At 35.7% G+C, this 16,601-nt stretch overlaps 1 protein-coding gene across 1 annotated transcript; it reads right to left on the bottom strand.

Moving 5' to 3' along the window:
- Positions 1 to 14,693: 14,693 nt before the first annotated feature.
- LOC149842403 (GDP-mannose 4,6 dehydratase 2-like) lies at positions 14,694 to 16,379 on the bottom strand. The gene has a single exon (XM_090001420.1). It carries the CDS (start codon positions 16,356 to 16,358, stop codon positions 15,255 to 15,257), a length of 1,104 nt encoding a protein of 367 aa, XP_089857546.1. The 5' UTR covers positions 16,359 to 16,379; the 3' UTR covers positions 14,694 to 15,254.
- Positions 16,380 to 16,601: the final 222 nt, after the last annotated feature.

Below are 16,601 nucleotides of genomic sequence, written 5' to 3'. Positions count from 1 at the left end.
AATTGGTCACACTTTCCTCAATGCCATCAATGGGGAGGGAAGAAACATGATTAAATCTTCTACGAGAGGAAGCAAATGCAAGAAAATAACAGGTATTTTGATCACCTTGCTTAAGCCATTGCACTCTTGATCGTGCCTAATATGACATTCCTCAATTTTTGAGGAAAGCTGAAAGTGCTATTCTTTAACGATAGCATCCCCCTCGGGATCATTGGTAGAGGTCCATGACTTTTCTAATGCAACAAGTTTCGCCTCCCAAGAGACCAAATTTTGAAACTTGGCCCTACCCTCATTTTTTGACCAAAGAATGAGGTTTTCCCAAGTATGATCAATCTTCCTCAAGATTCTTCTTATCATCACCCTAAGAAAATCAACGCATGGTCCGAGATAGTGAAATATCCAATCGAAGCATTAACATCATGAAAGAAGTTTAGAAAATCCTTAGAGAGGATAAATCTGTCCAAGCGCTTCATGATGGGCAATTAGAGTCGGTGGAGGATAGTGTGGCATTGAAATCTCCCCCTAAAATTCATGGAAGGGTTGTCTCGTTTGTCAAAGACTCCATTTCTCTCCAAAAAACATGTTTCAATGGCTTGTAACCGGTCTGTAAACAAAAGTGAGCTTGAACGGTTGGTCGACCTCACGAAAGACAAGCGAGATAAAGAAATCACCATTGTTGGCCTCCGATCCCTTGAAAATACTTTCCCACATAATTAGTAGCCCTCTCGAAAGACCATTGGAGGTGGTGTAATAAAAAGAGCAGCCACGCCATAGATGACGAATGAATACCTTATCAATTTCCTCCATCTTTGTTTCGCAAATGCATAAAACATCAAGCTTTTCATGCTTAATGCAATTGGCAAGGAATGTTTGTTTTTGCGGGCTCCCCAAGTGTTAACCGATTATTATCAAATGGAGTCAGCTGATATTTTGCTCCTATCTTTTATCTAGCTGATGAATAATTTTTTTGCAAGCCAAATTTATCGAATTCCTTTAACTGACGATCTCATCCCAAGTTGGTTGGATCACGATCAGGGCATTGTGTATCACTATAGATATTGGTTTTCTGTTATGTGTATCTTACTATTTTTGTAATGTATCTTATTGTTGTGTACCTTTGTATTTAACATAAGCTAAGGGCCTCACGTAAGATAAGCATTTTTTCTTGCTCTTCAAGGAGTTTTACTTTCTCACATGGTATCAGAGCTTTAGCTCTACTCCTTGTGTCTAATATGTGTTCAGCATGAGTGCTAAAGATAGTTTAGGACAAGCAAACCAAAGACGGACACCATCTCATTCCAATGGTGGTGGTTCTTGTATTGAGTCTAATTTTGATTCCATTGATAACCCGTATTTTCTCAATCACTCTGACAACCCTGGACAAGTGGTGGTGTCGAGTCCTCTTGTTGGAGACAATTATCCTTTATGGTGTTGCGCCATGATTGTAGCTCTCTCCGCCAAAAATAAACTTTGTTTTGTCGATGGGAGTATAAAGAAACCAGAGGTATCTTCCACCAACTACGCAACATGGATACGTTGCAACAACATGGTTTTATCATGAGTGTTGAATTCCTTTCTGAAAGTGATTTCTATGGTGAATCTGTTGTTGAGATTTGGCAAGATCTACATGAGCGGTTCTCACAAACAAATGGTTCACATATTTTCCAGATTCAAAGGGCCATTGTTATGCTCAAACAAGAAAATCAATCGGTGGCTACTTATTACACCAAAATGAAGACTTATTGGGATGAACTAGTCGTACACATCACCCTATCAGGTTGTAATTGTGGAATGGTCAAGGCTTTTAGTGACTTCCAACAATAAGATAGGCTATTCAATATTTCATATTAGTTAAGTGTATTTCATTGCATACTATTACTTAATTAGTTACTAAATGAGTCTCACATAGGGGTCGATTTATATGAGATTGCATTCAAGTGTCTAGTTAGGTAAGTGGTGTACTTATGTGCATGTCATTTCATATCTCAATTGTTTTGATTATTCATGTATGAGTATGTTGCATATAGGGACGTCTACATTAAAGTGCATGTATGTAAGTAATGTTTATGTTTTAGGTTTGTGCATTTAACATAGTCATTTTAGTGTTAGCTAATTGTGCTTTAGCATTAACTTGTACTTTCTTTCAAGTAATCTAGGTATTCAGGTTAGATTTAATTTATTTAGTATAATTAGTTTTATTTACTATCTTTAGCAGTACTTAGATCTGATAAGGTCTATTTTGCATAAGTCTACATTCCACATTGCATGAATTGAATGCTTTCATTTGAATAGTAAATTGAATTTTCAAACCAGAAATTACAACAAATTGCAATCATTATTTTATGTGCATTTTTTTTAGTTTTTCTGAAAAAGTAATTCTATTCTATTCATCCAGGTGTCTACTGTCTGCAGACCAAACTTAAGCTCAATCAAAGTTGATTTGATCACATTTTTAAGTATTTTCAAAAATAGGTTTTTCGAGATTTTTAATTTCAGGACAGGCTAATTTCCAAAATTTTCTCAGTTTTGAAATGCTTATATCTGGAGCTTCCAGATGAGTTTTTAGATTATGTAAAAATGATCATATTCTTGCATGTGTCAGGAATAGAACAAAATAAATTTCATCAATTTTAGACTTCGCTTGCCTTTCCAAACTGTTTGTTTTCGAAAAAGTTATCAGAAAGTAGTTCATGCACTATAGCGAGGGCAAAAAAGATATTTCACTGGTTTATTAGTTCTTTATAATTTGTCTTATTTTTCTGCATAATAGTTAGTACATTTACAGTAGTTAGATTAGTTACCTTTAATATAAATCAGTCAGTTAAATTAGAATTTATAATTTAGCTTGTTTTTATTATAGTTGCAATTTAGTTTTCTAAGTATTTTTAGAATTAGTTTTAGTATAATTTTGGAATTAATTGTCATAGTTTTGTTTACTGTCTTGTTATTTTATGTATTTTAGGTTGACAAACAAGCTACAGGTTAAAGGTTAATTTTGTCAAACATGAAAAAGCTTGAATTGGTGAAATGACAGAAATGCCCCTATGATCTGGAGAAGGCTTGAGCAACAAAATGACAAAACTAATTTTGTGATAAATGAAATTAAAGGTCATAAATCCAATGGCTTGAAAATTAAATGAAAATGACCCTTAACGGTCACCCGCCTTTGACTAATGATCAAAGACCTCCAAAACCATCCAACAATCATAATGCATCTCGCGCCGCTCTGCCCTTGCACCATCAAAATGTCATATTGTGGCTCAAGTGCCCTTCCTTTGCAAAGCGCATTAACGTCCGCAAAGTAAAGAATAGAGAACAAACACTCTATTTAAGCCATCAAAATTTTTTTTCCCTCTTAGATACGAGACTAAACATTTTCAAAGCACTTTTGATGAGAAACAATAAATCACCAAAAACTTTACAAATATGTTATATTTTGAAACTTTTTTTAATAATTCCCTACTAGTTTTAAAATATACTTGGTTTGCATAGAAAACTTATGCATTAGTGAAAGTTTCTACAAGACTTGAACTCTCACTTAATGAAAAAAAAACTAAATTAAACAAGGTGCTAAGTGGACTTACCTTGAACTTAACTCCTTATATTGTTGACTAAGTTTTCAATCACACATAGGTTTTCAAAAGTTCAATTGTGTGGATTTCAAGTTGACACATTTAGAGTTGTGTGCTTGCCTAAATTCATGAGTGATCTAGAGAATTGTCAATTGTCATAAGAAGTGACTCACACTTCTACACTCACACAGGTGAGTTTGTCAAGGTGTTTTGTAACACACACCCTAGCATTAAGGCCTATAAACACATTAAGAGTTATTAGCTCAACCCTCACATTAGTTACAGTTCATGAGCACACATCGAGAATGAGCTCACATAAATATGCTCAATACCTGTCATTCATCATTTCATTTTTCATTGAATCTAGGCATGTGGGATTTCCAATGCTCTAGGTTGGGTATCCTTAGACGATGACTTAATTGACTTAATTCTCATTCTCCTCGATATTTTACTGATGACATCTCTCAAAAGGCCTTTCGTAAATAGGTCTGCCAAGTTTTGATATGACTTTATATATTTCAATGATATAATATTGCCATCAATCATGTCTTATAAAATTGTGTCGTAAACTAATATATCTAGACTTCCCATTGTATTTCATATTATCTGCTTTACATATACCTGATTGGTTATCACAAAACATTAAAATAGCAAATATGGACTTCTCACCTAGTGAAATATCTACTAGCATATTATTAAGTCATTCAACTTCTTTATAAACCGATATCAAAGCAATAAACTCATATTCTATTGTAGAATGAATTATACAGGTTTGTTTCTTAGACCTCCATGAAACTACTCATCTACCAAGGGTTAAAAACATAACCACTCATAGATTTAAAATCTTCAAATTCAGTGTTCTAACTTGCATCATTATACCCTTTAATAATGACAAAAAATTTGGTATAGTGGATTCCATAGTTTAAAATATGCTTAAGATATTTAAGAATCTTGTTCACAGCATTTTAATGTTGATGTCCAGAATTATTAGTATATCTACACACCTTGCTCATTGCATAAGTTATATCAGGCCTTATGCAATTCATTGTATATATAAGACTACCTACAACACTGACATATTTTAATTGTTAAGCACTTACACTATCATTAGGAGTCAATTTCATATTTGGATCATATGGAGTGCATACATGTGAAAAATTAATATATCCATACTTTGTAAGAATTTTCTCAATATAATGTGATTGATATAATGCAATACCATTATTATTTCTCACAATTTTGATTCCTAAAATAACATCTGCAACTTTCAAATCTTTCATACAAAACATAGAAGATAAAATTATTTTTTATTTGGTTTACGCATTCACTATTAGAATCCAAAATAAACATATCATCAATATATAAACAAATAATAATAGAATTATAATATAATTTATTGTAAACACACTTATTAGCATCATATATTTTGAAATCATTACTTACCAGAGAACTATCAAATTTCTCATGTCATTGCTTAGAGGCTTGCATTAATCTGTATAAGGATTTCTCAAGTTTGCAAACTTTGCATTCTTGCCCTAGCACTATAAAACCTTCAGGTTGCTCCATATATATATATATATATATATATATATATATATATATATATATATATATATATATTCATCTAATTTTCCATTCAAGAATGTTATTTTCATGTCCATTTGATAGATTTAAAGTTTATATATGGCAGTCATGACAATCAAAATTCTAATAGTAGATATTCTGGTTACAAGAGCAAAAGTATCAAAATAATCAATACATTCTTTTTGTTTAAATCTTTTTGCAACCAAATAAGCTTACAATCAACAGGTAAATTTCCTAATTTTTAAACATTATTAAACATAATTGAATCAATTTCATCATTTATAGCTTCTCTCTAAAATACAACATCTTGAGAAGACATAGCCTCTTGAAAAGATATAGAATCATTATCAATTAAAAATGTATAAAAGTCAAAACCAAAATTAGTAGGTTTTCTAATATGTTTATTGTGCCTAAGTTCAATTTCAGGTTCAACATCACAAACATTAGAATATTCAATCGTGTCATTAACCGGATGTTCATCAACTACAGTATGACTACCATCAAGAAGAGAATCAAATGCATCTTTAGATTCAATAATAACATCATTAGCAATATCCAAAAATCTATATGATTTACTATATTCATCATATCCAACAAATGTGCATTTGAATGTTTTAGGTCCAACCTTTTTTCTTTTATTTTTTGAAATTTTAACATATGCTAAACAACCTCAAACACAAAAATAACTAAGATTAGGTTTCTCATAAAATGAGGTCAGACTCACCTGCATTACTTGTCTCTCATAAAACGAGGTCAGACTCACTAAAGTCTAGTAAAACAATCTAAACTCAAACTTAAAGAAAACATAACAAGCATTTAAAGGTAAAAACATGATATATTATTCATCAATTATCGAGTGACAGACAAGAGAACAACATCTCATAAGTCATTCATTCAAGCATTTAAACATAAGGCATTTAAAAGTATTTCATTACTTAATATTTCATTCAACATGAAGCCATATCATAAAGCATAATTCATATGCATTCAAGACAAGCAAGTCATCGCTTGAATATATATATATATATATATATATATATATATATATATATATATATATATATATATATATATATATATATATATATATGCATTTAAGACATTTAGGTCATTGCATCATTTTCATATGCATTTATAATTTTTATAAATAATAGGTCAAATCATATTTGACCATTTCAACGTAAAACACACGTACATACTTTCTAAGTAAATCAGTTAGATATTCATGATACACATCAATTAGGATATATAAGTATGATATATTCACCCAAACAATCATAATGCAATTATTTGTAATAAAACTATATAGACATGATATGTTATTCACCTGATAAGTCAAAACTAGTCATTTGTAGGCGTGATGTGTCATTCACCTATACGCTAACATGAGCATTACAATCATAACCTTATATTAAGATCTAAAATCGATAAAGGTCTGATTCTCACATCTGAGTTCAACATATAATTATGTTATAATAAAAAAGTCTAATCTATAGATTCATAACTAGCTATCTTAATCAACTCAAAAGATCATTCCAATTCATCATAACATTTCATTTAAGATTTACAAAATCCACGTCAGATCACCTGGTATGAAAAATGTACAACCTCACAAGGAGTTACTACCCTAGACGGATGGTTTGTCTGGTCTTGAACAATGCACTTACTTAAAGAAATATACCGTCTTCACGGGCTACCCGCTCTTGAAAAATGCACTCTCACAGAGACTTACCGCTCTAATCAGATTGCTTGATTTGGTCATGCACACCCTCAAAGAGAATCCTTTGATAACAGTTCCTCAATGGGTACCATATTAAGTAAAGACTATTATCATACATGCATCCATACAATTGACCACTCTTAGGGTCGATAGTCATCAACACGGGCACATGCATGTATACAATCAATAAGCATTATATCATATATCACTTCATATGGCATTTAAATCATAAAATCACACATTTAACCAATAAGGTTTTATGAATCATAGTCCACTATTGAACTTAAACATTTATCGCATATATTCATAATTTCACATCATGTGGCATTTAAATTATATCATACAGAAGCATATTATCCTACACAATCATATCATCGCTATAAGAAATATTTTATTTCATAAATTAAACCTTGAAGCATACGTAAACAAAATATGAGTTCTATGCATGTAGTCGTGAACATGCACATTTCATAATACAAAGCAACTAAACCTCAGCATACGTAACTCCTATGTAGTTCGAGTTATACACACAAGATTCAAATCATATATATATTTTTCACCACATGAATCGATATATCACTTTAGATATAATTGCGTAAGAAAGGTAAGTTAAAATTTCATTGACCATCCCACCGTACATCATACATACATGTTTCTCAAGAAAATAAGACATATAAGTTTAAAACAATTTATAACATTCACATACATTCTTCCATACAAGAATAAATGAGTTCATCATATGACAAGACAATATATAACATTTATAGTATGCATTGAAGACGACTTACATATATCTATAGTAATTATATGTGCACAATGTATTAAATTTATACAAACATATAAAACATAGTATGTGCAAACCAAAATATGATGGCACACATTGCATACATATTATACATTCATAAGTACACGAGCATTCAAACCCACACACAGGTGTACTTGCAGCAAACACACTTCATATTTTGCTAACTACAATCATGACAAGCATGATCTCCGAACTACAATCACAAGAGTCCTATATATCTAGAAGTAAGTGAAGTATGTGAGCATGAAAGTGTTTTATATAATAAAATAAATTTATTAGGTGATGCATTTGCACAATATACTTACTATGGGCATTTACCCAATTTGCACTTCGCATTGCATTGCATTGCATTCACTGCATATTTGCTTATAATTGTTTTGATACTTAACATAAGTACTACATTTTTTATATTTTTTGCACTCAAATTAATTAAAAATATAGGCAACCAGAACACCCCTCGATATCCACAACTATGTGTAGTGTAGTGTGTGTATAATTTATATTTGTAATTCAGTTAAGGAATGCCAAGTGTAGAATAAAATGTAATACAAAGACCGAGTCATATCTCAGTCTAACTAAAAGATGATTACTCTCTTGTAAACAAGAATCATTAATTATTTGAACACCACGAGTCAGTCTTCTTCTTCCTCTTTCTATGCACGAGTTTAGCTGTGCATATATCAGAAAAGTTTGCCAAAAGACTAAATGATATTGAACGTTCTACCTGTGCCAGTAGAATGGAATATAAAAGCATGAAGACAATGGGACATTATGATGGATATGACACTAGCCCACTATAATATATTGAGGAGAATGTTAACAAGGTAGGAGAGGAGACAACGACAATCCAGCCAATTGAACTTTGATTAGACAAATATAAGATGTTGGTTGCATATATTCTCTCTATCCTGTCAAAAGGTCTTGGTGGGTGCAAAGGAGCGATTGGTGGCTAGAGAGCCCCAATCAAATAGCAAAGCGTCTATCTGAATTTTGTGCCATGTATATTCAATTATGGAATACCTGAACCAATTGAAAACCATCATTGATTAGTTAGTCAATTTATGAGAAGGATCATGTTGGGTAGAATTTGGCCAATTTGGGTACAAATTATCAAATGCTAGTGGTCTTACTTACAGCTCCATCCTCAATTCCCTGAATTTAGAAGCTATGCAAACAATTCTATTACAGTACGAAGCACCTCAAGTTAGTAGCAGGAAGAAGGAACAACATGGTCAGGAAGTGGGATAATGAACACATGGCATGGAGGAAAAGGTCGCAGCATAAATAATGTTATGGGAGGATGAAGATTTCTACTGCTTCATCAAAATAATAAAAAGAAAAACTGTGAATGTTATTAGAAATCAAGCTGTAAAGGATGATTCAAGAGCAATATAACCACATCGCAGACAATGTAAGATTCTCCACTAATAGACCTTATGAAGGATGGATTAAAATTATCAGAGAAGGTACCATCTCCCAAAAGCACTAAAATCACTTACCACACACAGATCAAAAGAGGAAAAAATAAGGGGAAATTGGAAGGGAGAAATGCCATCAAACGACGGCCTTGGTTTCGGAGACACAAGGCGGGGGTGCTGGCACACAGGGCGGTGAAAATGGAGGCGACAGAGAGGCTGCCTATGGTGGGTTTGCAAAAGGAGGAAGGGAATGAGGAGGATGGCGACGAGGGAGCTTGGGTTGGCCCATTGTGGTGCATTTTTCCGACGTGAAGAGGTCGCGATGATCGCAGCAGGGGTGATGTTCCGACTACTCTGCTCAAATGGAGGAGAAGGTGTAGACGACGATGATTGTGGATCTGGCCACTCAGCTTGGTCGAGAGAAGATAGCGGCGAATGGTGGTTACCGTCCTCCCGGCTCGATCAAAGGAAAAAGGAGACGGAAATGGTGGTCCTCGACCACGCTGGTTCGGGTAGAACACCCGCCAGCAGTGACTAGCGGTGATCTCCTGCGGTGGTGGGAAGAGGAGTTGCAGAGGTGAGAGAGGGGAGCTTTGCGAGAGAGAGAACCGAGAACAAAAAAATAATCTACGGTTTTTTGTTTAATTAAACATTTAGGGTTTATAGCTTGGGGGTAATGTTTTGGGTTCGGGTCCGGTTTTCACCCAAACCGCTAAAAAACAGCAACAACAACAACAAAAATAAAATTCTCAAAATACAATATTAAATAAAAATAAATAAAATTTAATTTTGAAACCCTAAAAAGGACTTAAATTGGCTATTTTTAAACTAAATAAAATATTTAAAATATTTAAATTGGGTTGACCCATTGGGTGCAACTCATGTAGAGTTTGGGTTCATTTTAAAATCCATAAATTTCATTTTTTTCTAAAATTTATTTCTTTTCTCAAAATTAAAAATTACATTTTGCTAAAATGAAATAGCTATTATAATTCTAGATAGTTTGTGGTTTTAGTACTTTCTAAAATCATAATTTGTTGATTCAAATATTTTTTGTTAATTATTTTATGACTAAAATACTCTTTTAATAGAATTTCTTATGAAACTACCAAAATACATCTAATTAGGTTCAAAACACTTTGATAACACATTGATGAGTCATAATTTATTAAAATAAATAGTTTAAATGATAGATTAAATATTTTAAATAGTATGTTTGATTCAAATGACCAAAATATCCCTTGATTAAAAATTAAGATTTTTAACTTGTTAAATTCATCTATTAAATTCTTAAATTCAATGATATCAAACCAATATTTTACAAAACTCTTTAGAACATGTTTTTGATCAGAAGTAATATAATTGATTGTTAAATATCTGAAATAGTTTTAAAAATATCAATTTTACCCTTGTTAGCTAGAAATGAGTAATTGAACATTTAAGCACAATTAAATGAAATTTAAAAGATAGAAATATATTTCTCACTCGAAGATAAAGATGAATTCTTTATTTATTAATAATATTCAAAATTTATAGGTTTTACATTTTGTCACGAAGACGAGTATTCTCCTCACTTTAGATGTCCTTAAGAAGACCATTTAAAGTAATTTTCTCATTTTTTATGTTTTAGGTGATTCCTATATTCTTTTAAGGAATCAAATAGTTTTTCAATGATGACTGCAACTTGAAAGTCATCGTCAAGATAATACCTTCTCTCTTTATTTTATAAGTCAATATTTGCATCTCATGAATTTGAGCAAGTATAACCTTATCATCAACAATAAAAAAACTAACATATTGGTCTACGATAGACCTTTTATTTTTATAATCTTCTATATTATACTTGATCTGCAGAGCATTTCACAATTCTCTAGCCGACTCCAAAGAAGAATACAAGTCAAAGCCATAATCGGCTAAAGTGTTCAGGATATGCCCTTTGCATCGATAGTTATCTATGTGCCACTTCTCTCGCTCTTTCGTTTGTTCTTCTGTCTCAACTTCTTCAACAACAATAGTGAGACAAGATTTTTTGAAGACATAGTCAATATGCAACTCGGACAATAAGAAAGAGACCTTCAATTGCCACCGCTTAAAGTTTTACCCATCAAATCGATCAAGTTTCTCAAGGTCACGACTCAACAAATTGATAGAGTTGGATGTCAAACTAGAGGCCATATTGAAGTTCTAAAATTGTTGGAATAAGTGGTGGCCAAAAACAGGATTTAAGAAAATCAATATCCCAAGCCTAGAGGCATATTCTTAAGATCACTATCTTTAGAACTTCAATCGCCCTACTTCGGTAATTTCAAAGATGCGAAAAGGGTTTGTTCACGACTGATCAGTTCTCTTCATATAACTAGGCTTGAACTTCAAGAGAGTTAATGTTTCACAAGATCAGGTGACCTCTCCCACACTTAAACTTGGCAAGCCAAATCAAGAACAAAAAAATAGAAAGAAAAAGCTTGAGAATCAGAAAATTTGATGATCCAAAAGATGAAAAATAAAGAAATTTATATACTTTAGGAAGGCCAGGACGCTTTTGTGATAAATGAAATTAAAGGCCATAAATCCAATGGTTTAAAAATTGAACAAAAATGACCTTTAACAGTCACCCACCTTTGACTAATGATCAAGGACCTCCAAAATTGGCTAAAGTATTTAGGATATACCCTTTGCATCGGTAGTTGTTTGTGTACCACTTCTCTCACTCTTTCGTCTGTTCTTCTATCTCAACTTCTTCAGCAGCAATAGCGGGACAAGTCTTTTTAAAGACAGTCAATGTGTAGCTCGGACAACAAGAAAGAGACATTTGATTGTCACCGCTTAAAGTTTTACCCATCAAATCAATTGAGTTTTTCAAGGTCACGACTCAACAAATTGATGGAGTTGGATGTCAAACCAGAGGCTATATTGAAGTTCTAAAATTGTTGAAACAAGTAGTGACCAAAAACATGATTTAAGAAAATTGATATTCTATGCCTAGAGGCACGTTCTTAAGTTCGCTATCTTTAGAACTTCAATCGCCCTACTTCATGAATTCCAAAGATGCAAAAAGAGTTTGTTCATGATTGAGTTTTCAAGATACAACTAGGCTTGAACCTCAACAGAATTACTGCTTCGCAAGATTAGGTGACCTCTCCTGCACTTAAACTTGGCAAGCCAAATCAAGAACAAATGAATAGAAAGAGAAAACTTGAGAATCAGAAAATATGATAATCCAAAAGACAAATAATAAAGAAATTTATAGACTTTAGGAAAACCAAGATGTTTTTGTGATAAATGAAATTAAAGGCCATAAATCCAATGGTTTGAAAATTGAATGAAAATGACCCTGAATGGTCACTTGCCTTTGACTAATGATCAAGGACATCCAAAATCGTCCAACAGTCATAATACCCCATAAACGCTATATAAATGCATTTTAAAAGTCATTCAAACCGCTAAACCATTCGAAAAATGAAAAGTCAAAAGATGCTTGGTCAAAGAGGACCTTAGCACCTCACACTTTTACGAGCGAAATGCGCCATCAAAATGCCACATGGAGCCCTTGCACACACACACGCGCATGCATATGCACGAATGGCGTGTTCATTCCTGCGCAGCAACGTCCGCAAGGCACCCTAATATACAAGATTTACCAAAGTAAAAATAAACAAACACTCTATTTAAAGCACCAGGAAAATTTCTCCCTCGTATCTCTTAGATATGAGACTAAACATTTTCAAAGCACTTTTTATGGAAAACAATAAACCACCAAAAGCTTTACAAATATGCTATATTTTGAAACTTTTTTCAACAAGTAATGCAATACAAAGTGCTCGTTCTCCCGTCACAATTTGTCCTAAAGTCCACCCTTAGGGAGTGTTTGAATGCCCAGGATATGAGATCCAAAAGTCAGACCCGGATTGGAGTCTACCCTAAAACCTCTAGTCATGTAAACAGATCTAAGATCTGAGATACCCAAAACACATGGTTTGATTATGAGGAAGGGGAAGGGTGGGCCAGAGATCCTAAGATATCAAATTTTCCTAGAAAATCAAATGTGCATGAGGCCTTTGTTACATATCTACCCAAGGGGTACTTAAGAGGAAAAGTGCTCTTTTCCACTGGAGGAGTTTGGACCCATTTTGACAGAAAAACTACTTTTTTGCATTTATTACTACCAAATATTTCTCATGGATATGTTTGTTTCATCCCTTCTTGGAAAGAAGCCCTATTTCCTATGAAAGAGAGCCCATTCGTAGGAAAGGGCATGAAACAAATGCCCCGTCCCATCACAAGGAAAACAAGACGAAGAGTATAAGCCGTTTTTAAGGTGCACTTTTTAAATTCAATGCATGGTGAGTGCTTGCTAGTCTTTTGCACGATTATCAGTTTGTTAGAGAGACACTCCTTTCTAACTTTGAAGGCAACAGATTCAATACCGTGATTAAGTTGGAAGCATATGTTTATTCCTACTCTATGACCAGACTTGGTCAATGAAAACGTTCATAATCAGAGGGTGACTTCATTCCAAAACCTTGTTTTACTTCTCTTTTTTTCTTTTATTTAATTGCCCGAGATTGTCGGCAGTATTCACTTGAAAATTACAAAATATGCAAATTCAAGTTGGCGAGTGTAAATGTCAATTGACATAAATAAGCACATTGATGGCTATGTCACATGAACATGCCCAACGGACACGGATACACCATTTGTGTATGATTTTTCCTTAAAAATAGTAAAGGGGAGGCGAAGTATCCCTGTGTATGACATAGATTGATGTCAACAAATTGGGTTGAGCTTTATTTGGAAACTTGTTTGGTTGTATGAATATATGAAGATCGATTAGGCTGAGACAGTTGGTGCATTGTTGGCAAAAGCGTGATCAATAAAACAAACGCATGAAAGTTGCACAGGCCATTGCTGCTATCACCATGAGAGAGAGAGCAAAGGAATCGTCCAACATGAAATGACAAAACCGAATTTTCTAAGAAAGATCCACCACAGTCGTTGAAAAGTCGTGTACAATGTTAGTATTTTTCTTTGTTATGTTCTCTGTTATATGATTTTATCATATAACAGAGAACACAAAAAAGAAGCCGCTTCCTAAATAAAATTTTGAGATGAAGCACCTACAGTATGAAGTAAACCCAAGGCTAAGAAAATAGAAGCGACAAAAAGGGCAGTTCACTTCAATGGCATAGAACATAAGGAGGAAAAGAGATTCCAAGAAAACTTGAAGATCAAAAAAGAAGCTAAAGTAAAGTAGAAGCAGAACAATACGCTAGAACTTCAATGGTATAATGAGAGAATTAAGTTTATACCAAGTCATGAACATGTTACATGGAAACAGAAAAGAGGAGATGATAAACAATCTAACTTTAGGAAAGCTCAAGTAGTATCTGTCAGTCTGATAGGAGTTAATTTTCAAGCTTTCCATAGAGATCTGCAGTCTGATAATAGTTCATTTTCAAGCTTTCTATTGAGAGATCTCGAAGTTGGGACTTGGAGGAGACCCAATTGCCTCAACATCATAAAATGAACAACCACAGGTTTGATGCAGATAAGATGAAGAATGTTACTCACAGAACACCATTACCAAGCATGTACAGTGAACCAACAAAAAATTTCCAACTTTATTCAGAACTTATAACAGACTAGCAAAAAAAAAAACAGAAAGGATTCTGAATCGACACATGAACACACATCCCATCAAATACATTTCCTTCGCATTGATCCCTAAGACAGAATCATTAATACAGTAAGTAAAAATTCTATAGCTTCACCAGAGAAGCAATCGATGACCAAATGAGGGCTCTACTAGAGACAATCGACAGTGACCAACATGATAAAAAAAGCAAAAAAAAAAAAGTTTAGATCAGAGCAGGAACACCAAATTCAAGGGAAAGGAATGAGATGAGATGAAAAGAAGAGGAAATAAGAAACCCCAAAATCAGATCTGATCAGCAACGGACCGGACCAACTCGAGATTCCTCAGATCTAACAACTACCATTCTTTTCTTTCTTTACTTATGGAATTATGGATCATCAACAAAAAGCAAAAACTCTAGCCTTCAATACATAACGGAACTCCCCCAAATCGCATTCGAATCGTAGAGATCGATCGCAGAGTACCCGCATTCGGAACGATCGGATTGGGGGCGACGGCGCTATCATGGCTGTTGCTGCGCGTCCATGTATCCGGCGTCGACGAGCACCCTCTCCCGCTTGGCGAGCTCCCTATCCTCATCGACCATCTTCTTCACGAGCTCGACGAAGCCGACTTTCGGCTTCCACCCGAGCACCCGCCTGGCCTTGCTCGAATCCCCCTTGAGGTTGTCAACCTCGGCGGGGCGGAAGTAGCGCTGGTCGATCGCCACGTGATCCCTCCAATTGAGGCCGACATAGCCGAAGGCGACCTCCAGGAACTCCTCGACAGTGTGTGACTCCTCCGTGGCGACGACGTAGTCGTCGGGGAGGTCCTGCTGGAGCATCAGCCACATGGCCTCGACGTAGTCTCCGGCGAAGCCCCAGTCGCGGGAGGCCTTGAGGTTGCCGAGGAAGACGCGCTTCTGGAGGCCTTCCTTGATCCGTCCCACGGCGCGGGTGATCTTCCGGGTGACGAAGTTCTCCCCGCGGCGGGGGCTCTCATGGTTGAAGAGGATGCCGTTCACGGCGAAGAGCCCGTAGGCCTCCCGGTAATTGACGGTGTACCAGTGGGCGGCGACCTTGGAGGCGGCGTAGGGCGATCTCGGGTGGAAAGGGGTGGACTCGCTCTGCGGGGGAGGGGTGGATCCGAACATCTCAGAGGAGCCTGCCTGGTAGTAGCGGACGGACCGGCCGGTGGAGACGATGTGGGCGCGGACGGCCTCGAGGAGGCGGAGGGCGCCGGTGGCGACGACGTCGGCGGTGTAGTCGGGGTTCTCGAAGGAGATGGCGACGTGGGACTGGGCGGCGAGGTTGTAGACCTCGTCGGGGGAGATGGTGTCGACCCAGCGGCGGAGGGAGGAGGCGTCGGTGAGGTCGGCGTAGTGGAGGCGCATGCGGGCCTTGTCGGCATTGTGGGGGTCGACGTAGATGTGGTTGAGGCGCTGCGTGTTGAAGTTGGAGCACCGGCGGATGAGGCCGTGCACCTCGTACCCCTTCCCCAGCAGCAGCTCCGTCAGGTACGACCCATCCTGCCCAGTGATCCCAGTGACCAGCGCCACCTTGAACTTCCTCCTCCCCTGCGCCACCTCCTCCGCTAATGCTGCGGATGCTACGGCATTCGACGCCATCTCTCTCTCTCTCTCTCTCTCTCTCTCTCTCTCTGGCCTTGATGGGTGTTGAATGGAATCTGGGAAATGGGTTCTATGTTATGCCCTATTTATAATATTGAGCTTCCTCTCTTTCTCTCTGGCCTAGTGGCCTTGGTGGGTATTGTTGAGATCTGCGAAATGGGGTTCAATAATTATAATGATTTTATCTCTCTCGGTGCAAATGAGATTCGGGAAATGGGGTTCTCTACTTCCATGTTACGA

Source organism: Nuphar pumila, chromosome 3, assembly GCF_984573655.1.
Source record: "Nuphar pumila chromosome 3, dmNupPumi1.hap1.1, whole genome shotgun sequence".
Taxonomy (NCBI): domain Eukaryota; kingdom Viridiplantae; phylum Streptophyta; class Magnoliopsida; order Nymphaeales; family Nymphaeaceae; genus Nuphar; species Nuphar pumila.
This window is presented reverse-complemented; position numbering and strand designations above follow the sequence as displayed.

What these genes read in the sequence shown, in the direction of transcription:
- LOC149842403 (XM_090001420.1), bottom strand. Translation starts at nt 16,358, where the DNA reads ATGGCGTCGAATGCCGTAGCATCCGCAGCATTAGCGGAGGAGGTGGCG.